General features: G+C 50.8%; 1 protein-coding gene across 2 annotated transcripts in view; it reads left to right on the top strand.

Moving 5' to 3' along the window:
• The window catches only part of DNPEP (aspartyl aminopeptidase), a 381,605-nt gene extending 365,827 nt beyond the window's left edge, over positions 1-15,778 (top strand). For both annotated transcript variants that reach the window (XM_086954396.1, XM_086954397.1), the window contains exon 15: positions 15,530-15,778. In XM_086954396.1, the coding sequence (XP_086810522.1) occupies positions 15,530-15,580 (51 nt within the window). In that variant the 3' untranslated portion in view covers positions 15,581-15,778. The remainder of the gene's footprint in view (positions 1-15,529) is intronic.
• Positions 15,779-22,072: the final 6,294 nt, after the last annotated feature.

Raw genomic sequence — 22,072 nt, 5'->3', positions numbered from 1 at the left:
AGGGCACAGCTCTGCTGTCAGGGGTCAGATCTGTGCAGCCTGTGAAAGAGGAGACCAGGGCATAGCTCTGCTGTCGGGGGTCACATCTGTGCAGCCTGTGAAAGAAGAGACCAGGGCACAGCTCTGCTGTCAGGGGTCAGATCTGTGCAGCCTGTGAAAGAAGAGACCAGGGCACAGCTCTGCTGTCAGGGGTCAGATCTGTGCAGCCTGTGAAAGAGGAGACCAGGGCACAGCTCTGCTGTCAGGGGTCAGATCTGTGCAGCCTGTGAAAGAGGAGACCAGGGCATAGCTCTGCTGTCGGGGGTCACATCTGTGCAGCCTGTGAAAGAAGAGACCAGGGCACAGCTCTGCTGTCAGGGGTCAGATCTGTGCAGCCTCTGAAAGAGGAGACCAGGGATAGCTCTGCTGTCAGGGGTCAGATCTGTGCAGCCTGTGAAAGAGGAGACCAGGGCATAGCTCTGCTGTCGGGTCAGATCTATGCAGCCTCTGAAAGAGGAGACCAGGGCATAGCTCTGCTGTCAGGGGTCAGATCTGTGCAGCCTCTGAAGGAGGAGACCAGGGCATAGCTCTGCTGTCAGGGGTCAGATCTGTGCAGCCTTTACAAGAGGAGACCAGGGCATAGCTCTGCTGTCAGGGGTCAGATCTGTGCAGCCTGTGGAAGAGGAGACCAGGGATAGCTCTGCTGTCAGGGGTCAGATCTGTGCAGCCTGTGAAAGAGGAGACCAGGGATAGCTCTGCTGTCAGGGGTCAGATCTGTGCAGCCTGTGAAAGAGGAGACCAGGGATAGCTCTGCTGTCAGGGGTCAGATATGTGCAGCCTTTAAAAGAGGAGACCAGGGCATAGCTCTGCTGTCAGGGGTCAGATCTGTGCAGCCTGTGAAAGAGGAGACCAGGGCATAGCTCTGCTGTCAGGGGACAGATCTGTGTAGCCTGTGAAAGAGGAGACCAGGGCATAGCTCTGCTGTCAGGGGTCAGATCTGTGCAGCCTCTGAAAGAGGAGACCAGGGCATAGTTCTGCTGTCAGGGGTCAGATCTGTGCAGCCTGTGAAAGAGGAGACCTGGGCATAGCTCTGCTGTCAGGGGTCAGATCTGTGCAGCCTCTGAAAGAGGAGACCAGGGCATAGCTCTGCTGTCAGGGGTCAGATCTGTGCAGCCTCTGAAAGAGGAGACCAGGGCATAGCTCTGCTGTCAGGGGTCAGATATGTGCAGCCTCTGAAAGAGGAGACCAGGGATAGCTCTGCTGTCAGGGGTCAGATCGGTGCAGCCTGTGAAATAGGAGACCAGGGATAGCTCTGCTGTCAGGGGTCAGATCTGTGCAGCCTGTGAAAGAGGAGACCAGGGCATAGCTCTGCTGTCGGGTCAGATCTGTGCAGCCTGTGAAAGAGGAGACCAGGGCATAGCTCTGGTGTCAAGGGTCAGATCTGTGCAGCCTGTGAAAGAGGAGACCAGGGCATAGCTCTGCTGTCAGGGGTCAGATCTGTGCAGCCTGTGAAAGAGGAGACCAGGGCATAGCTCTGCTGTCAGGGGTCAGATCTCTGCAGCATGTGAAAGAGGAGACCAGGGCATAGCTCTGCTGTCCGGGGTCAGATCTGTGCAGCCTGTGAAAGAGGAAATCCAGGGCATAGCTCTGCTGTCAGGGGTCAGAACTCTGCAGCCTGTGAAAGAGGAGACCAGGGCACAGCTCTGCTGTCAGGGGTCAGATCTCTGCAGCCTGTGAAAGAGGAGACCAGGGCATAGCTCTGGTGTCAAGGGTCAGATCTGTAAAGCCTGTGAAAGAGGAGACCAGGGCATAGCTCTGCTGTCAGGGGTCAGATCTCTGCAGCATGTGAAAGAGAAGACCAGGGCATAGCTCTGCTGTCAGGGGTCAGATCTGTGCAGCCTGTGAAAGAGGAGACCAGGGCATAGCTCTGGTGTCAAGGGTCAGATCTGTGCAGCCTGTGAAAGAGGAGACCAGGGCATAGCTCTGCTGTCAGGGATCAGATCTCTGCAGCCTGTGAAAGAAGAGACCAGGGCATAGCTCTGCTGTCCGGGGTTAGATCTGTGCAGCCTGTGAAAGAGGAGACCAGGGCATAGCTCTGGTGTCAAGGGTCAGATCTGTAAAGCCTGTGAAAGAGGAGACCAGGGCATAGCTCTGCTGTCAGGGGTCAGATCTCTGCAGCATGTGAAAGAGAAGACCAGGGCATAGCTCTGCTGTCAGGGGTCAGATCTGTGCAGCCTGTGAAAGAGGAGACCAGGGCATAGCTCTGGTGTCAAGGGTCAGATCTGTGCAGCCTGTGAAAGAGAAGACCAGGGCATAGCTCTGCTGTCAGGGGTCAGATCTGTGCAGCCTCTAAAAGAGGAGACCAGGGCATAGCTCTGCTGTCAGGGGTTAGATCTGTGCAGCCTCTAAAAGAGGAGACCAGGGCATAGCTCTGCTGTCCGGGGTCAGATCTGTGCAGCCTGTGAAAGAGGAGACCAGGGCATAGCTCTGCTGTCAGGGGTCAGATCTGTGCAGCCTGTGAAAGAGGAAATCCAGGGCATAGCTCTGCTGTCAGGGGTCAGATCTCTGCAGCATGTGAAAGAGGAGACCAGGGCACAGCTCTGCTGTCAGGGGTCAGATCCGTACAGCCTGTGAAAGAGGAGACCAGGGCATAGCTCTGGTGTCAGGGGTCAGATCCGTACAGCCTGTGAAAGAGGAGACCAGGGCATAGCTCTGCTGTCAGGGGTTAAATCTGTGCAGCCTGTGAAAGAGGAGACCAGGGATAGCTCTGCTGTCAAGGGTCAGATCTGTGCAGCCTCTAAAAGAGGAGACCAGGGCATAGCTCTGCTGTCAGGGGTTAGATCTGTGCAGCCTCTAAAAGAGGAGACCAGGGCATAGCTCTGCTGTCAGGGGTTAGATCTGTGCAGCCTCTAAAAGAGGAGACCAGGGCATAGCTCTGCTGTCAGGGGTTAGATCTGTGCAGCCTCTAAAAGAGGAGACCAGGGCATAGCTCTGCTGTCAGGGGTTAGATCTGTGCAGCCTCTAAAAGAGGAGACCAGGGCATAGCTCTGCTGTCAGGGGTTAGATCTGTGCAGCCTCTGAAAGAGGAGACCAGGGCATAGCTCTGCTGTCAGGGGTCAGATCTGTGCAGCCTTTACAAGAGGAGACCAGGGCATAGCTCTGCTGTCAGTGGTCAGATCTGTGCAGCCTGTGAAAGAGGAGACCAGGGCATAGCTCTGCTGTCAGGGGTCAGAACTCTGCAGCCTGTGAAAGAGGAGACCAGGGCATAGCTCTGCTGTCAGGGGTCAGATCTGTGCAGCCTGTGAAAGAGGAGACCAGGGCATAGCTCTGCTGTCAGGGGTCTGATCTGTAAAGCCTGTGAAAGAGGAGACCAGGGCATAGCTCTGCTGTCCGGGGTCAGATCTGTGCAGCCTGTGAAAGAGGAGACCAGGGCATAGCTCTGCTGTCAGGGGTCAGATCTGTGCAGCCTGTGAAAGAGGAGACCAGGGCATAGCTCTGCTGTCGGGTCAGATCTGTGCAGCCTGTGAAAGAGGAGACCAGGGCATAGCTCTGGTGTCAAGGGTCAGATCTGTGCAGCCTGTGAAAGAGGAGACCAGGGCATAGCTCTGCTGTCAGGGGTCAGATCTGTGCAGCCTGCGAAAGAGGAGACCAGGGCATAGCTCTGCTGTCAGGGGTCAGATCTGTGCAGCCTGTGAAAGAGGAGACCAGGGCATAGCTCTGCTGTCAGGGGTCAGATCTGTGCAGCCTGTGAAAGAGGAGACCAGGGCATAGCTCTGGTGTCAAGGGTCAGATCTGTGCAGCCTCTGGAAGAGGAGACCAGGGCATAGCTCTGGTGTCAAGGGTCAGATCTGTGCAGCCTGTGAAAGAGGAGACCAGGGCATAGCTCTGGTGTCAGGGGTCAGATCTGTGCAGCCTCTGGAAGAGGAGACCAGGGCATAGCTCTGGTGTCAAGGGTCAGATCTGTGCAGCCTGTGAAAGAGGAGACCAGGGCATAGCTCTGCTGTCAGGGGTCAGATCTGTGCAGCCTGTGAAAGAGGAGACCAGGGCACAGCTCTGCTGTCAGGGGTCAGATCCGTACAGCCTGTGAAAGAGGAGACCATGACACAGATCTGCTGTCAGGGGTTAGATCTGTGCAGCCTGTGAAAGAGGAGACCAGGGCATAGCTCTGCTGTCAGGGGTCAGATCTGTGCAGCCTGTGAAAGAGGAGACCAGGGCATAGCTCTGGTGTCAAGGGTCAGATCTGTGCAGCCTGTGAAAGAGGAGACCAGGGCATAGCTCTGGTGTCAAGGGTCAGATCTGTGCAGCATGTGAAAGAGGAGACCAGGGCATAGCTCTGCTGTCAGGGGTCAGATCTGTGCAGCCTGTGAAAGAGGAGACCAGGGCATAGCTCTGGTGTCAAGGGTCAGATCTCTGCAGCATGTGAAAGAGGAGACCAGGGCATAGCTCTGCTGTCAGGGGTCAGATCCGTACAGCCTGTGAAAGAAGAGACCATGACACAGATCTGCTGTCAGGGGTCTGATCTGTACAGCCTGTGAAAGAGGAGACCAGGGCACAGCTCTGCTGTCAGGGGTCTGATCTGTACAGCCTGTGAAAGAGGAGACCAGGGCATAGCTCTGCTGTCAGGGGTCAGATCCGTACAGCCTGTGAAAGAGGAGACCATGACACAGATCTGCTGTCAGGGGTTAGATCTGTGCAGCCTGTGAAAGAGGAGACCAGGGCATAGCTCTGCTGTCAGGGGTCTGATCTGTACAGCCTGTGAAAGAGGAGACCAGGGCATAGCTCTGCTGTCAGGGGTCAGATCTGTGCAGCCTGCGAAAGAGGAGACCAGGGCATAGCTCTGCTGTCAGGGGTCAGATCCGTGCAGCCTTTGGGCATAGCTCTGCTGTCGGGTCAGATCTATGCAGCCTCTGAAAGAGGAGACCAGGGCATAGCTCTGCTGTCAGGGGTCAGATCTGTGCAGCCTGTGAAAGAGGAGACCAGGGCACAGCGCTGTTGTCAGGGGTCAGATCTGTGCAGCCTGTGAAAGAGGAGACCAGGGCATAGCTCTGGTGTCAGGGGACAGATCTGTGCAGCCTGTGAAAGAGGAGACCAGGGATAGCTCTGCTGTCAGGGGTCAGATCTGTGCAGCCTGGGAAAGAGGAGACCAGGGCATAGCTCTGCTGTCAGGGGTCAGATCTCTGCAGCTTGTGAAAGAGGAGACCAGGGCATAGCTCTGCTGTCAGGGGTCAGATCTCTGCAGCATGTGAAAGAGGAGACCAGGGCATAGCTCTGCTGTCCGGGGTCAGATCTGTGCAGCCTGTGAAAGAGAAGACCAGGGCATCGCTCTGCTGCCAGGGTTCCGGTCGGTACAGCTGGTGTGAAATGAAGCTATGAGGTAGCTCTACCAGAAAGTGGTCAGATCTTTGCCGCTCCTGTAAAAGAAAGGTATGGGATAGCTCTGCTGTCAAGGCGCCAGATCTGTGCACCTGCTGCACGGGTAACGCAAAAGACATCTCCTCTGTCTGCTTGGGGTGTGTGTGTGTTGTGTAGGACGCAGAGATCTACTGTCAGTGTCAGATCTGTGCATGTCCAAGGAACCTTAAAGATAGCTCTGCTGTCAGGGGTCAGATCTGTTCAGCCTGTGAAAGAGGAAACCAGGGCATAGCTCTGCTGTCAGGGGTCAGATCTGTGCAGCCTGTGAAAGAGGAAACCAGGGCATAGCTCTGCTGTCAGGGGTCAGATCTGTGCAGCCTGTGAAAGAGGAGACCAGGGCATAGCTCTGCTGTCAGGGGTCAGATCTGTGCAGCCTGTGAAAGAGGAGACCAGGGCATAGCTCTGGTGTCAAGGGTCAGATCTGTAAAGCCTGTGAAAGAGGAGACCAGGGCATAGCTCTGCTGTCAGGGGTCAGATCTGTGCAGCCTGTGAAAGAGGAGACCAGGGATAGCTCTGCTGTCAAGGGTCAGATCTGTGCAGCCTGTGAAAGAGGAGACCAGGGCATAGCTCTGCTGTCAGGGGTCAGATCTGTGCAGCCTGTGAAAGAGGAGACCAGGGCATAGCTCTGGTGTCAAGGGTCAGATCTGTGCAGCCTGTGAAAGAGGAGACCAGGGCATAGCTCTGCTGTCAGGGGTCAGATCTGTGCAGCCTGTGAAAGAGGAGACCAGGGCATAGCTCTGGTGTCACGGGTCAGATCTGTAAAGCCTGTGAAAGAGGAGACCAGGGCATAGCTCTGCTGTCAGGGGTCAGATCTGTGCAGCCTGTGAAAGAGGAGACCAGGGATAGCTCTGCTGTCAAGGGTCAGATCTGTAAAGCCTGTGAAAGAGGAGACCAGGGCATAGCTCTGGTGTCAAGGGTCAGATCTGTGCAGCCTCTGGAAGAGGAGACCAGGGCATAGCTCTGCTGTCCGGGGTCAGATCTGTGCAGCCTGTGAAAGAGGAGACCAGGGCATAGCTCTGCTGTCCGGGGTCAGATCTGTGCAGCCTGTGAAAGAGAAGACCAGGGCATAGCTCTGCTGTCAGGGGTCAGATCTCTGCAGCATGTGAAAGAGGAGACCAGGGCATAGCTCTGCTGTCAGGGGTCAGATCTGTGCAGCCTGTGAAAGAGGAGACCAGGGCATAGCTCTGGTGTCAAGGGTCAGATCTCTGCAGCATGTGAAAGAGGAGACCAGGGCATAGCTCTGCTGTCAGGGGTCAGATCTGTGCAGCCTGTGAAAGAGGAGACCAGGGCATAGCTCTGGTGTCAAGGGTCAGATCTGTAAAGCCTGTGAAAGAGGAGACCAGGGCATAGCTCTGCTGTCAGGGGTTAGATCTGTGCAGCCTCTAAAAGAGGAGACCAGGGCATAGCTCTGCTGTCAGGGGTTAGATCTGTGCAGCCTCTAAAAGAGGAGACCAGGGCATAGCTCTGCTGTCAGGGGTTAGATCTGTGCAGCCTCTAAAAGAGGAGACCAGGGCATAGCTCTGCTGTCAAGGGTCAGATCTGTGCAGCCTCTAAAAGAGGAGACCAGGGCATAGCTCTGCTGTCAGGGGTTAGATCTGTGCAGCCTCTAAAAGAGGAGACCAGGGCATAGCTCTGCTGTCAAGGGTCAGATCTGTGCAGCCTCTAAAAGAGGAGACCAGGGCATAGCTCTGCTGTCAGGGGTCAGATCTGTGCAGCCTGTGAAAGAGGAAATCCAGGGCATAGCTCTGCTGTCAGGGGTCAGATCTCTGCAGCATGTGAAAGAGGAGACCAGGGCACAGCTCTGCTGTCAGGGGTCAGATCCGTACAGCCTGTGAAAGAGGAGACCAGGGCATAGCTCTGCTGTCAGGGGTCAGATCCGTACAGCCTGTGAAAGAGGAGACCATGACACAGATCTGCTGTCAGGGGTTAGATCTGTGCAGCCTGTGAAAGAAGAGACCATGACACAGATCTGCTGTCAGGGGTCTGATCTGTACAGCCTGTGAAAGAGGAGACCAGGGCACAGCTCTGCTGTCAGGGGTCTGATCTGTACAGCCTGTGAAAGAGGAGACCAGGGCATAGCTCTGCTGTCAGGGGTCTGATCTGTACAGCCTGTGAAAGAGGAGACCAGGGCATAGCTCTGCTGTCAGGGGTCAGATCTGTGCAGCCTGCGAAAGAGGAGACCAGGGCTTAGCTCTGCTGTCAGGGGTCAGATCCGTGCAGCCTTTGGGCATAGCTCTGCTGTCGGGTCAGATCTATGCAGCCTCTGAAAGAGGAGACCAGGGCATAGCTCTGCTGTCAGGGGTCAGATCTGTGCAGCCTGTGAAAGAGGAGACCAGGGCACAGCGCTGTTGTCAGGGGTCAGATCTGTGCAGCCTGGGAAAGAGGAGACCAGGGCATAGCTCTGCTGTCAGGGGTCAGATCTCTGCAGCTTGTGAAAGAGGAGACCAGGGCATAGCTCTGCTGTCAGGGGTCAGATCTCTGCAGCATGTGAAAGAGGAGACCAGGGCATAGCTCTGCTGTCCGGGGTCAGATCTGTGCAGCCTGTGAAAGAGAAGACCAGGGCATCGCTCTGCTGCCAGGGTTCCGGTCGGTACAGCTGGTGTGAAATGAAGCTATGAGGTAGCTCTACCAGAAAGTGGTCAGATCTTTGCCGCTCCTGTAAAAGAAAGGTATGGGATAGCTCTGCTGTCAAGGCGCCAGATCTGTGCACCTGCTGCACGGGTAACGCAAAAGACATCTCCTCTGTCTGCTTGGGGTGTGTGTGTGTTGTGTAGGATGCAGAGATCTACTGTCAGTGTCAGATCTGTGCATGTCCAAGGAACCTTAAAGATAGCTCTGCTGTCAGGGGTCAGATCTGTTCAGCCTGTGAAAGAGGAAACCAGGGCATAGCTCTGCTGTCAGGGGTCAGATCTGTGCAGCCTGTGAAAGAGGAAACCAGGGCATAGCTCTGCTGTCAGGGGTCAGATCTGTGCAGCCTGTGAAAGAGGAAACCAGGGCATAGCTCTGCTGTCAGGGGTCAGATCCGTACAGCCTGTGAAAGAGGAGACCAGGGATAGCTCTGCTGTCAGGGGACAGATCTGTGCAGCCTGTGAAAGAAGAGACCAGGGCACAGCTCTGCTGTCAGGGGTCAGATCCGTACAGCCTGTGAAAGAGGAGACCAGGGCATAGCTCTGCTGTCAGGGGTCAGGTCTGTGCAGCCTTTACAAGAGGAGACCAGGGCATAGCTCTGCTGTCAGGGGTCAGATCTGTGCAGCCTGTGAAAGAGGAAACCAGGGCATAGCTCTGCTGTCAGGGGTCAGATCCATACAGCCTGTGAAAGTGGAGACCAGGGCATAGATCTGCTGTCAAGGGTCAGATCTGTGCAGCCTGTGAAAGAGGAAATCCAGGGCATAGCTCAGCTGTCAAAGAGTCACATATGTACAGCTGCTATACGATGAACCCCTTAGACAAGAGATCATATATGTAGAGCTGCCATAATAGGAATCCTGTAGATATCTCTGCTGCCTGGGATTCCCATCTGTGACGCTGCTGCTCCATGACCCGAGAGATAACTCTGCTGTACAATAAGTCATGTTTGTTAGAAACAAGGGGACCCCATACAATAGAACCTAGGGTAACAAGATGCTTTGGAAGAACAATGGTTCGGGGTAGGCCTCAAAGGGTCCTTAGTAGAAAATAGAACAGGAAGCGAATACTTAATAAATCGCTTGGGAGCAGAAGTAGTAGGTACAAGTAGGAGTATTTTATTTTACTCTTTTCTCAAGGATATACATAAATAGTCATACTCTTTTTCAGGTGCTCAAGTGAATAGTGTGGTGCAGGAAGTGACATAAGTGATCAAAGTGAACGGACTGTCACACAACAACAACAAGGATAAAAACACAACAATTATATACAGATAGAACAAGTGAAATTCCTTGGGTAGTTTGAGGGGGTCCGTTTAGCGCGTTCGTCGCTATTGCTTTAAAAGCATCCAGTTGCCTGAAACTGCAAGAAACAATCTGGTAAAAACGTGGCTCTAGACGAGTGATTCAAAACGCCAAACGTTTGCCCGTGGTCGGTGGTACACTTACTGAATTCAAGCAGGGCTTCGGCAGGAGAAGGGGGTCCAAGTACCGCTTCCGTGGCTGCTCACATCTTTGTGAACGCCCGGTCCGCCATTAAGAGCGTGTGGAGACTGATGCGCGCGCCACCGCGGTAGTGTTACTAGCGGAGCGTGCGCAATGGAGACTATTCCGGAGCATGCGCTGGGAGAGAGTGTTAGTTTAAGTCACCTGCAAGTAGCATGCGCAATGGAGAATGCGCTGGGAGAGAGTGTTAGTTTGAGTCACCTGCAAGTAGCATGCGCAATGGAGAATGCGCTGGGAGAGAATGTTAGTTTTTGTCACCTGCAAGGAGCATGCGCTGGGGGAGAGAGATCGTGTTGGTCACCTGCGTGGGAAGAATTAAGGGATACTAAATTAAATATGAAGCGCCCTACTTATAATTTTCTTGAAGAGAATTCAGATGAGAATTTAAGGAGGTACTCTATAATGCGCTACAATTTACACAATATTAAATGGATAATACTCAGTACATGTTTTGGAACAAGCATTCACTCATCACATACACGATAGTACCATCGCAGTTAGGTCAGTTGATCAATATAATACTTGTCTTAATGGATTCCAATAAAACTACACTTGGTGTGTTTCAGGTACACATGTTCCATTCATCAAGTGAGTTGAGTCCTCTCTCAATTGTTTTACAGTGGAAAATCCATTTGCATTCCAGGCGATTTAGTATTGTTTGTTGGTTGCCTCCTCTGGCATTAGGCCTCAGTTTGTCAATGACTTGCCATTTAATGTCATTTTCATTGTGTCCCGACTCGAGGTAGTGTTCCACCAGCGGGGCCGTTGTCACCTTGCATCGGATGCGACTCCTGTGTTGGGATATTCTGGTCTTTACTTGTTGTGTCGTCTGTCCGATGTATAGTAGCTTGCATGGGCATTCAATACTGTAAATTACATTTTTAGAATTGTAATTGGTGAAAAAATTAAGGGTGTGCTTAACACTTCCATACTCGAATACTTTCGTGTTGGTGGTGAAATCACATGCCATGCACCTATTACATTTGAAATGTCCTAAGACTGGTGGTAGATTCAGTCGGATTTCAATTGTGTTATCAATGGTCGGGTTGCTAGCTGCTCTTACTAAGTGGTCTTTCAAATTGCGACCCCTTTTAAAAGAGAAAAGTGGAAGCCCAGTGTTTAATTCTAAGGGGTCTAGTACATTCCAATGTTTCTTTATCATTTTCGTGAGTTTGTTGCTAGCTGTATTAAAGGTAGTGACACAGGTAATTTTGGGAGTAGTTTCCTTGGGGTGAGGTTCAAGTAGATGTTCTCTGTGTGTGTACCAGGCCCTCTTCATGGCCCTTCTTACCAATTTTCTCGGATAGCCTCTAGCCATTAATTTTTTGCAGAGGACTTCGGCTTCAGTGAAAAAATCTATTTTGTGTCTACAATTTCTCCTGATTCTCAGGAATTGGCCATAGGGTAATCCATCCCTCAGAGCCCTGGGGTGTGCACTATGGTATTGAAGGAGGGTATTGCGTTCCGTAGGTTTGCGAAATAGTGTGGTGTATAGTTGTTCTTCTTCGCATTTTATGGTCACATCTAGATAGTCGATTTGGTGTTTGTTATGTGAATCGGTGAATTTAAGGTCTGTTTGGTAGGTGTTAAGCCATCTGCAGAAATTTTCTAATGATTCTTCATCGCCCCTCCAAATCATGAGGACATCATCGATGTAACGATGCCATGACTTTATTTGATTGCGAAATGGATTTGTGTTACTTAGGATGATATTGGTTTCTATGTCATCCACGAAGAGAATCGCAAAGTTGGGGGCAAAAACAGCCCCCATGGAAGTCCCCTTGCATTGCCTATAGAAGGTGTCTCTGAACAAGAAATAGTTTTTGGTTAAGGCTATTTCCAAAAGATTTACTATAAATTCTGTAGGAACTTGATGAGGTGCCGGACGGTTGTTAAGATGTTTTTTGATTACATTGATTCCTTTTTCTTGGGGGATGTTGGTGTACAGTGACTCTATGTCTAGAGTCACTAGGATCTCACTATCAGGGTGGAATGGTTGTGATTCAATTAGATTGATCAGGTGTGTAGTGTCTTTAACATATGTGGCAGTATCCTGGACCATGTCTCGGATAAAGAAATCAATATATTTACCCAAGGGTTCTACAACTGACCCACATCCTGACAGTATGGGTCTCCCAGGGGGTCGTTCAGTGTCCTTGTGGACTTTTGGCAATGTGTAAAGCACAGGGGTGCGTGGGTTTTTATTGTTTAGAAATAGAAATTCATTCTTACTTAGAAAACCTGATTCAAGCGCTTCTTGGGTGACACTGAGTATAGATTCACTTATACTCTTAATGGGGTTGCCTCTTAGTTGTTCATAGTGATCTTTATTGTTAATCTGGCGCAGGATTTCATTTTCGTATAAGGCGCGGTCTTGGATAGCTATACCGCCGCCCTTGTCACATGGTTTTATGACAATGTTGTTGTTCTGTTTGAGTTTGATCAGGCTGTTTCTCTCCTCCCTGCTGATGTTGTAAGGTGTAAATCTATAGCTGTCCTTTATTTTATCCAGGTCTCGTAGCACTAAGTGTTCAAAGGTCAGCACTTCTGGTGGCATGGTACCACTGGATGGACGAAATGTGGAGGGTGGGCGTAAGCCTGTCGTGTCATTCCTGTTTGGGCCTTCCCGGTTCTTAAAGAAAGTTTGCAATCTTACTTTCCTGAAAAATTGCATGATTTCGGCTTGGATACTGAACCAATTTGTTCTATCTGTATATAATTGTTGTGTTTTTATCCTTGTTGTTGTTGTGTGACAGTCCGTTCACTTTGATCACTTATGTCACTTCCTGCACCACACTATTCACTTGAGCACCTGAAAAAGAGTATGACTATTTATGTATATCCTTGAGAAAAGAGTAAAATAAAATACTCCTACTTGTACCTACTACTTCTGCTCCCAAGCGATTTATTAAGTATTCGCTTCCTGTTCTATTTTCTACTAAGGACCCTTTGAGGCCTACCCCGAACCATTGTTCATCCAAAGCAAGCAGCTTACAATAAGTCAGGCCTGTCCAGCTGCTGTTCAATGAAGCCTCCCATCTCTGCAGCCTTCTCATGGCAGGGCACAGAACAGCTGGCCTCAGGCACTGTGCTGTAGAAATACAGACCAGCCGCCCGCTAGGGGTCGATCTCCCTGTGCAAACCCACACCAGGGGGGTCTCTGTGCACCCCATACCATGCGGTCTGCCTCCCTGTTGCACCCCACACCCGGCAGTCTCCGTGCACCCCATAGCAGGTGAATTGTCTCTCTGTGCACCCCAAAACAGACGGTCTCTCTGTGCACCCAACACACCAGGCAGCCTCTCTGTCTGTACAACCCATACCAAGTGGTTTGTCTCCCTCTGCACCCCATACCAGGCAGTCTGTCACCTGGTGGACCCCACACCAGGTGGTCTGTCTCCCTGTAAACACCACACTAGGCGGTCTCTCTCCCTGTGCAGCCCACACCAGGCGGTCCATCTTCCTGTGCACCCCACACCAGGCGGTCTGTCTCTGTGCACCCCACACCAGGCGGTCTGTCTCTGTGCACCCCATACCAGGCGGTCTGTCTCTGTGCACCCCACACCAGGCGGTCTGTCTCTGTGCACCCCACACCAGGCGGTCTGGCTCTGTGCACCCCACACCAGGCGGTCTGGCTCTGTGCACCCCACGACAGGCGGTCTGTCTCTGTGCACCCCACGACAGGCGGTCTGTCTCCCTGTGCACCCCACGGCAGGCGGTCTGGGCGGTCTGTCTCCCTGTGCACCACACGCAAGGCGGTCTGTCTCCCTGTCACCCAACAGCAGGCGGTCTGTCTCCCTGTGCACCCCACACCAGGCGGTCTGTCTCTGTGCACCCCACACCAGGTGGTCTCTCATTTGTTTAGTACCCGCCCCCCTGTACCCCAGTCTTCATATCACTGCTGCCATGGCCAGAGTGGGAAGCTTTCTGGAAACTCTCAGGGGGTGGAACCAGGGTTGGGAGTTGTGTTTAATTTGGGATTAAATAGATTGTCCTCCGGTTGTTTGCGGTCTGTGGGGGCTGAAGCTGAGCGTTTTGCGGACACTGCAGGGATCCCCAACCGTCCAGGGCACCTTTGGGTTAAGATAAATGTTCAGTAAAAGAGCGTGAGATCAAATCTGTGTCTACAAATACACACCGTGTCTGCGTTGTGAAGGTTTGAGTGACCGCTGGGTTTGTGTGCAGCTGGTGGTGTGTGTGCTGTGGTTGGTTGCCGCAGGGAAGGATCATGATGTTCATAATTCATCACTGTGCTATTTAATCACCAACACTCAGTGCTAAAAGGGCGGCCCGGCTTTGATTCATGTGTTGACAGGAGCTGCCCTTCCAGTCCGGCGATGCAGACCACGGCCAGAGGTCCCCACCTGTCCCGAGCTCTGGGAGGGGGAGAGGATGGAGGCTTGGGTCCAATCCTGTGGGGACCGTGGCTCCTTACCCGTCACCAGTCAAGTCATGGCCCGAATGTTGGCGTCAAGTAGTTGTCCCTGGCCAGAATAGCCCAATCTCTCTCTAGCTCTCTCTCTCTCTCTCTCTCTCTCTCTCTCGCTCTCTCTCTCTCGCTCTCGCTCTCGCTCTCGCTCTCGCTCTCCCTCTCTCTCTCGCTCTCTCTCTCTCTCGCTCTCTCTCTCGCTCTCGCCCTCTCTCTCTCTCTCTCTCGCCCCCCCTCTCTCTCTCTCTCGCCCCCTCTCTCTCTCTCTCGCCCCCTCTCTCTCACCCCCCTCTCTCTCCCACCCCCCTCTCTCTCTCCAGCCCTCCCTCTCTCTTTCTCTTGCCCTCTCGCCCCCCTCTCTCTATCTCTCTCTTGCCCTATATATATATGTATGTATATATATATATATATATATATATATATATATCTATAGATCTATAGATCTATAGATAGGTTGGCCATCGCCAACTCCGATCTGACTTACCCTGTTGCCCGACACTTCAAAGAGAACAGTTTGAAGCATCCGAGGTACTATCTATTAGATGCTGACCCCCCACCTTAGGAGAGGAAGTAACAGGGATGCTTTGTTAAGAAAATTAGAAACCCGATACATCTTGGAGTTGGATACCAAAATACCAGGGGGGCTCAACACTAGTGAGGAGCTGTTTACCAGTTTGCACCGTTAATAGGAGTTAGGATTGGTTCCCAATATGATTATGATACCAGCTAGCCTGCTTCTAATTATTTGACTTCGGTTTCACCCCAAAAACAAGCTGACGAAATCTGGTGACTAGAATAATGTACTGGGAGCTATAATTATATCTGTGTCACTTTAGGGATCATAAGAAAGAAAAGAATTAAAAGTAAGGAAAGATATTTAAGATATTTCATGGATACTTATGGAATGGAGTAGTATCCCTGAACACCTTTAAAACAGAGGTAAAGGGTGTTCAAATCAATTACGTTTTCTTAATTTTGACACTGATTCTGAGCTTTGAGAAAGTTGTCAAACAACAACACGTGTCGGCTGTGTGTACGCTTCATCTACGTGTCAACATATCAAGAACTGATCCACTTCTGATCAAGACTGTATTATAACTGATCCACTTCTGATCAAGACTGTATTATACTGTTTGTTCTTTGACTGCAAATTTTGAAATTAAATTGTTTACTGACAAGATAGTCAGTTGGAACTGTTTATTGTGCTGTGCTCTGTTTAATTTCTCAAATTGAGGTTCTGGAGAAAGATTTCTCCATGTACTGGGTAACACTGTTGGTGGCACAGTGTTTACATTGAGCACGCCCGAAGACGGAGTGAGATTATTTGCAAACTCAACAGAGGTGCTGACTATTTTCTTGAAACCGCTGCCATCATTTGTATTTAAAGACTCTTGGCTCGGTTCTGGCTCGGCTTTCCCTTTTCATTTGTTGGCAGGCTCACAAGTGCATCTAAGATTCCAGTATGGCGAGGGGTTGTGCCGGAGAACCAGCAGAAACAGGCTCTTTTTAGGCACTGCACTGATTGTGGTAAAGTCTGTGTGTTACGCCTTTAACTCTTTGTGTATCTCTTTATCCCTAGGGCTTCTTTGAATATTTCCCAGGAGTCAACAGCAGCCTGGTGGTAGACTGACAACCCGTTCTCCCTTCCCAGGCAGCCGGCAGGGTGGTCGCAGTGACTGGAGGCTGCTGGAACCAGGTGTGGGCTGCGACTGGTCTGTAACTCAAGCTGTCCCTCTTTATGTAAATGAGGGGGTCTGTCCTGACAATTGGCATGGACAGTGACCTACTTTAATGAATTACCTTTTCTGTAATAAAATTCAATTTCTAATTTGTGTCTGTGTTATTTCCTTAGTGTCAAAGGGTGCACCTGTTTGGTGGGGAGTGGGCGAGGTTGGTTTGGTTTCAGCCCCAGGAGTGCTGTGTGACATTGACATGTTTTCAAGTGCCAGCTTTATTGTAATTGTATTTATATTGAGCTTACTACCCCTGATACTTGCTTTTCGGCGAGTAGCACACTACTCTGGAACCGAAAGTTAATTACTGGTGGATTTGTGTGGGAACTATAAGCTGTTAATTCGGAGCTCTGGACATGTGAGTCTGTTACCTGGATTGGTTAGGAGAGGAGGGAGTTTTATTTGAGAGTGCATAGTAGCAAAAAGAGGTTTGGCGAAGTCTGAGAATGGATAGAGGAGGGAAGAGCCTAGAAAGAGTTGTTTGGGGATCACAGTAGTAGAATGAGGTTTGGGGTGAGTCAGAGTGGAGTTTGAGGATATATCTAAAAAAGTGTAGAATAAAACCGAGAGTAGTGTGTTGGAGAGAGTATAGGTTTTTTTTCTACAGTGGGAGTAAAGTGATAGATCTATAGATGCATAACTACATAAAAAGGTATACATGTATATGGAAAACACTAAAGCGATATAACGTTGTTATAAAAAAGTCCCATATGTACATGTAGGGATAAATATTTAGAAGCTCAGACTTTAAAGTGTTGCTGCATATAAAACTAATTTATTTATTTTTATCCATTTTTTATTTACGTTTTGTGGTAAATTAAATTTTTAATTTATATTTATGGATTTTTTTATATTATCCCCAATATTTCAATAGCAAAGCACGTATAGATACAATTGTTATGATCTTACTTTTGCATTTGATGAGGGTTTGCCGAGCTTGCAGAAGGTTAATCCAACTGCCTTCGAGCAAAAAATAAATCAGGAGACCTCGTGTCCGACGTTTAGTCATGGTAAAAGATCATTGTCAACATGCTTAACAGATGAGACCGAATTGTCAAGTTTCATCAGGACCAACATACATGTAGTACCCTTGATGCACAACATTTTGGTGTCCTAGTGTCCTCGCCATGTGGTCGAAGTAGATATCCCACAGTGGATCCAACCCAGTACTTAAAATACATTTTTTTATAGTTGGAGGGTCTGGCAAGATACATATATATGAGAGACAGTTGAGAGCATATGGTGAAAAATATATGGTTTTACCTGCCATCAAGCTGTCTGTAAGCCTGTGGCATGGTACGGAGTGCAGCTCAATGTGTGCAGTCTGTGTTTGGAGCAGGTGTAATGGCAAATGTTCAGCTGAGGGACACAGGGTTTACGCCTTGCAGGGAATCACAGGAAACAATCCGGATGATAAAGGGTTAATACAATATGTGTCTGTGGAGCTCACAAACATCAAAGGGCGTTTGTAATATAGATGCCACAGACGGTGCCTGTTTCTGGGCATCAGTACAAGTAGCTCATGAGTTCCAATCACACAACGTCATGGAGGTCGGTCTCCCGTGCTCTTTTGAGTTACAAGCAAAATGTTGAGAGTGTGAAGGGTGCTGTCATGTTTTCTGTCGGAGACAGCTGTCTCGGTGAGTCTGACACAGGTGGGGTGTACACAAGACCTTGCAGGGCAGGGACATGTAAAATATCTTACCCCTGTCCAACGCCTGTGCCTGTCCTGTGTGCCTCACCAGGTTGACGGGGTGAGGGGGATCTGACTCCAGCGGTGATGTTCCATGCTGTGGAAGTGACGCTCCACAGGGGGCGCAAACACTGTCCCCTCAAGCATGGTCAAGGATAGGCATCAGGCTCTGAGCTCCAAGGCAATGTTTCCCAATGTGTTCATTGCAGATGCTTTCAGAGGGGATCCAGGGCAAGCAGACAGATGAGTCCAAGGTCACAGCTGTTGGTGGAATGGACGAGGCCTTGAGCTCCCGCTCGCTCCTGGTCTCACCCGGGAGATGTAGTAGAGTTCTTAGGGGTCAAACATGATTGAAAGTGAACTGTCTCCCCCAAGTCACAGCCTTCGCTGCCTCCAGTCTATATCAAACAAGATGGTGGAGGACGGCCCTGCTATGCCTCACCTGGTCCTTTCGGGTCACAGATATCATCACCTTGGTAGCCTCGCGCCTTGGTCACTGAAGGGCTCTCTGCTGTGGCTGCAAATGGTCAAGAAGAGAGTCTTACCATACTCCGACAGATAAAACATGGAACACAGCCAGTTGAGGCCAAATTTGGTTCCCAGTTATGGGGTGTCTTGTAGACTCAGCCTCCTGCATTAGACATGGTTTGATGGCTGCCTAAACTCCTAGACCTGCTCAGCCCCCCTGTCATTCATAGGTTGTGGTATACCATAGTCTGGCTTCGCCTCTCGTCCCGCTGCTAACCCTCTGGAACTCACTCCGCTCCTGCTTATGACAGATCATGTGATATTCCATCAAAATGAAAACCTGGCTCTGTGGTTTGTCCTTTGAGCGCAAACGTTGGTCTCCTCTGGATCCCAGAAGCTCTCGTGGTGGTCTGCAAGAATCTCTCTTACTCTAACCTGAGAGGACTCTTCTTGCAGAGATGTTCAGGGTTTCCCTATATTCAGGGCACAGACATTTCTGGTAAAAATACAAAATGCATTTGTGATCCAAGATAAAATAATGACTGGCTTGCGATGACGTGTTGGCACTCAAGAGTGGCAAGTTCACTCAGCGTTTGTGAATCGGACGGACTTGTTGTTATTATTTGTATTATAGCCAGCACACAGCTCCTCTTTCTGGCATCTGGGCGCTATGCCAATACTAATCAGTAGCGAGTCAAGGCACAGCAAGGGTTAGCAGAGGGCAAATCTTCTACCCCGAGGGGAGAACCCACTCTACTCTATTACGTGAGATTCCCTGTGACACAAAAACTGTCTAAAGGTTTAGCACAGTGTAATGACAGCCCACGCTTACAAGCTTTAACATCTGCATTTCACAATAAATAGGCCAGGCTTACTACCTTTGTCATAACATTTCACAATAAATAGAGCAGGCCTATAGTCTTGTTTAGCGGCTTGTTGCGATAACCATATGTCCTGCTTTTGTGAGCATCACCTGAACATCAGCTTTTCCACAAAAGTGCAAAAGTGCGAGACAAGCAAATTTTTTCAGCAGAAGCGTAGACCTTCTGCCCAACCAAAGTCTATACACTGGGTAATAAAACATTTTGTGGGGGCCAAAAGACCCTCGTTCACTCGTACTTAGTTATTTTCAATTCATCTTAAAAGGTGTGGTGTCAGCTGTGTTGTCAAGCCAGACCTAAAAAGTGATGGACAGATCCTTGGATTAATCTCAGCCACTGGTAATTGCTGAAGGACACACTCCATAAACTTGAACTGATAGGATAGGTTCCTTCTGAAGGGGTCTCCAGTCACTCTAAACCCTTCTCTCCCCAGTTAAAGTCGTCCGTGAAGTACAGATTGAGTCCTCCGACCCGCGTCGAGGCATGCCCCGCGCACTTAGGGCATCGCACTGAGGACAGTAAAAAGGGGAATGGGTAGCATGCTTGAATTCATCTCAGTCACATGTTGCATTCCAGTCCATTGTTTTTTGTCCACCACACCACTTTGTACAGGAAACCGCCTTGGTCCTACTTCATCCTGGCCTGAACTGCCGGGCCAAGTCATCTCTGCGCAGGGACACAAGCAAACCCAGGATTCAAGCTCTGCCTCCCTGTCTGGGCTATGTCTGGAACACAGTCAGTGACTTGGGCAAGGACTGGGAGTGAGGTAGAAAACGTACATAGAGAGAGTCGTACATCGCTGACCAGGATCACACAGGGAGTCAGAGGAGAAAAAGGGATTCAAAGGGGACGCCTGTACAAGCAAACAAGATGGGTAAGACTCAGAAAGGACAGGCACTCATGAGGCGGTTCAGCAATCAGAATCACTACACCCAGGAAGGATGTGCAATGCACATATATATAACAACATTAAAACTGGTAGTGTGGGGGTAAAGCACTCAGGTGCTCCACACTGTAAGACTGAAGCTCAGCAAGTTCCTCACCCACGATTGCTTTTACAGATACTGACTGCAAATACCCACATGTAGGATATGCATGCAAAGGCAGGGTCTCTGGAGCTTATACCTATGGTGATATAAAAGCAACTCAAAGACAATACTCACAGTGAACAAGAAACACCACAGATCCTGTCAATCAGACAGGAACACTCAAAATAGTAACAGCAAAAGGGTAGAACTGAACACAAGCACGATAGACAAGGGGCTAGCAAGGAGGAGTGCTTAACAAGAAAGGAAGGAAATCACAGGGCAGACTTGGTAGAGAGCAGGTAACAAACATACAAGGCAACAGAAGAAAGACAGTAGAATAAAAAGGCAGCAAACAAGGAACTGGAACCAAGGAAATGGGAAGAAAGGCAGGGACTGGAAAGGGATATACAGCAGGGGAGGCTACAAGGCTATACTAGAATAGTGCAGGTTAAGGAATCAAGGAAACAAAGTAGCAGAGAAGGCAGAGCTGGGGCAGGAACAAGGCTCAGGAGTCAAGATAGCACTGCCGGCAGTGCTAGTTCAGGAACAGGGAATTACTAAAGCCCAGGAGTCAAGGTAGCACTGCAGGCAGTACTGGTTCAGGAACAGAGGATTACTAAAGCTCAGGAGTCTAGGTAGCACTGCAGGCAGTACTGGTTCAGAAACAGGGAATTACTAAAGCACAGGAGTCTAGGTAGCACTGCAGGCAGTGCTGGTTCAAGGAAGCGGGAAATAGCGACAGCTCAGGAAACAGGGAATCAAGAGAGCACTGCAAGCAGTGCAAATCAGGAACAGGAAATAGCTGAAGGTCGGGAACAGAAACAAAAAATAACTATAGCTCAGGAACCCAGGAAACAAGGTAGCACTGAAGGCGGTGCTAATTCAGGCACAATGAAAGGTATAGCTCAGGAATCAAGACACAAGGATTAACTAAATCACTGGAAACAAAGATATCAAAGGCTCGGGAACACTGGAAACAAGGATCGGTCTCACCGCTATACAGCTGCAATGACCAACCTTGGCCTGAAGGGAGCTGGGACTTAAAAGAGCTCACAGTAATCATCTCCATCAGGTGTGAGCAGGCTAGCATCCAGCCACAGGTGAGCTGAATTCCTCCACCCATCCTTGGCCTGCAGGGGTGGAGACAAAGCAGGGAGCAGGGAATTCTAGGTAATGGAGTTTCAGGCATGAGCAGGATGGCTTCCACAAAACCCGGCATGGATTGGGAATGGATGTCAATTCCCAAAAGGTGTCTAAATGGCTGGAAGTCAGTATGTACATGAATGGGAGGGTCTGGAAGCTTATTAGAACAACAGAGAGTCCCACAGTTCAGCCCCCTGGTGGTGGACACGAGAACACAGGGAGCACGTCATGACACTCCCTGATCAGGCCTAAGTACATAAAAAAGAGTCTGAATATTGCTTGTGTTCCATCAGGAGTGAGCCTGGCCTGGCGGCTCGGATTGGCCTGTTCCTACTGGAGTGGGCCCGGCCTGGCCTGTTCCTACTGGAGTGGGCCTGGCCTGTTCCTACTGGAGTGGGCCCGGCCTGGCCTGTTCCTACTGGAGTGGGTCTGGCCTGTTCCTACTGGAGTGGGCCCGGCCTGGCCTGTTCCTACTGGAGTGGGCCTGGCCTGTTCCTACTGTAGTGGGCCCGGACTGGCCTGTTCCTACTGGAGTGGGCCCAGCCTGGCCTGTTCCTACTGGAGTGGGCCCGGCCCGACCTATTCCTACTGGAGTGGGCCCGGCCTGGCCTGTTCCTACTGGAGTGGGCCTGGCGGCTCAGCCTGGCCTGTTCCTACTGGAGTGGGCCCGGCCTGGCCCGGCCTGTTCCTACTGGAGTGGGCCCGGCCTGTTCCTACTGGAGTGGGCCGGCCTGGCCTGTTCCTACTGGAGTGGGCCGGCCTGGCCTGTTCCTACTGGAGTGTGCCCGGCCCGGCCTGTTCCTACTGGAGTGGGCCCGGCCCGGCCTGTTCCTACTGGAGTGGGCCCGGCCTGGCCTGTTCCTACTGGAGTGGGCCTGGCCTGACCTGTTCCTACTGGAGTGGGCCCGGCCTGGCCTGTTCCTACTGGAGTGGGCCCAGCCTGGCCTCTTCCTACTGGAGTGGGCCCAGCCTGGCCTGTTCCTACTGGAGTGAGCCGGCCTGGCCTGTTCCTACTGGAGTGGGCCCGGCCTGGCCTGTCCCTACTGGAGTGGGCCCGGCCTGTCCTGTTCCTACTGGAGTGGGCCTCGTTCGCCTGTTCCTACTGGATTGGGCCCAGCCTGGCCTGTTCCTACTGGAGTGGGCCCGGCCTGTTCCTACTGGAGTCGGCCCGGCCCG

The sequence above is a fragment of the Lissotriton vulgaris genome, chromosome 2_1 (genome assembly GCF_964263255.1).
Source record: "Lissotriton vulgaris chromosome 2_1, aLisVul1.2, whole genome shotgun sequence".
Classification (NCBI taxonomy): Eukaryota; Metazoa; Chordata; class Amphibia; order Caudata; family Salamandridae; genus Lissotriton; species Lissotriton vulgaris.
Note: the sequence above shows the minus strand (reverse complement) of the source record. Positions and strands in the feature narration are given on the sequence as shown.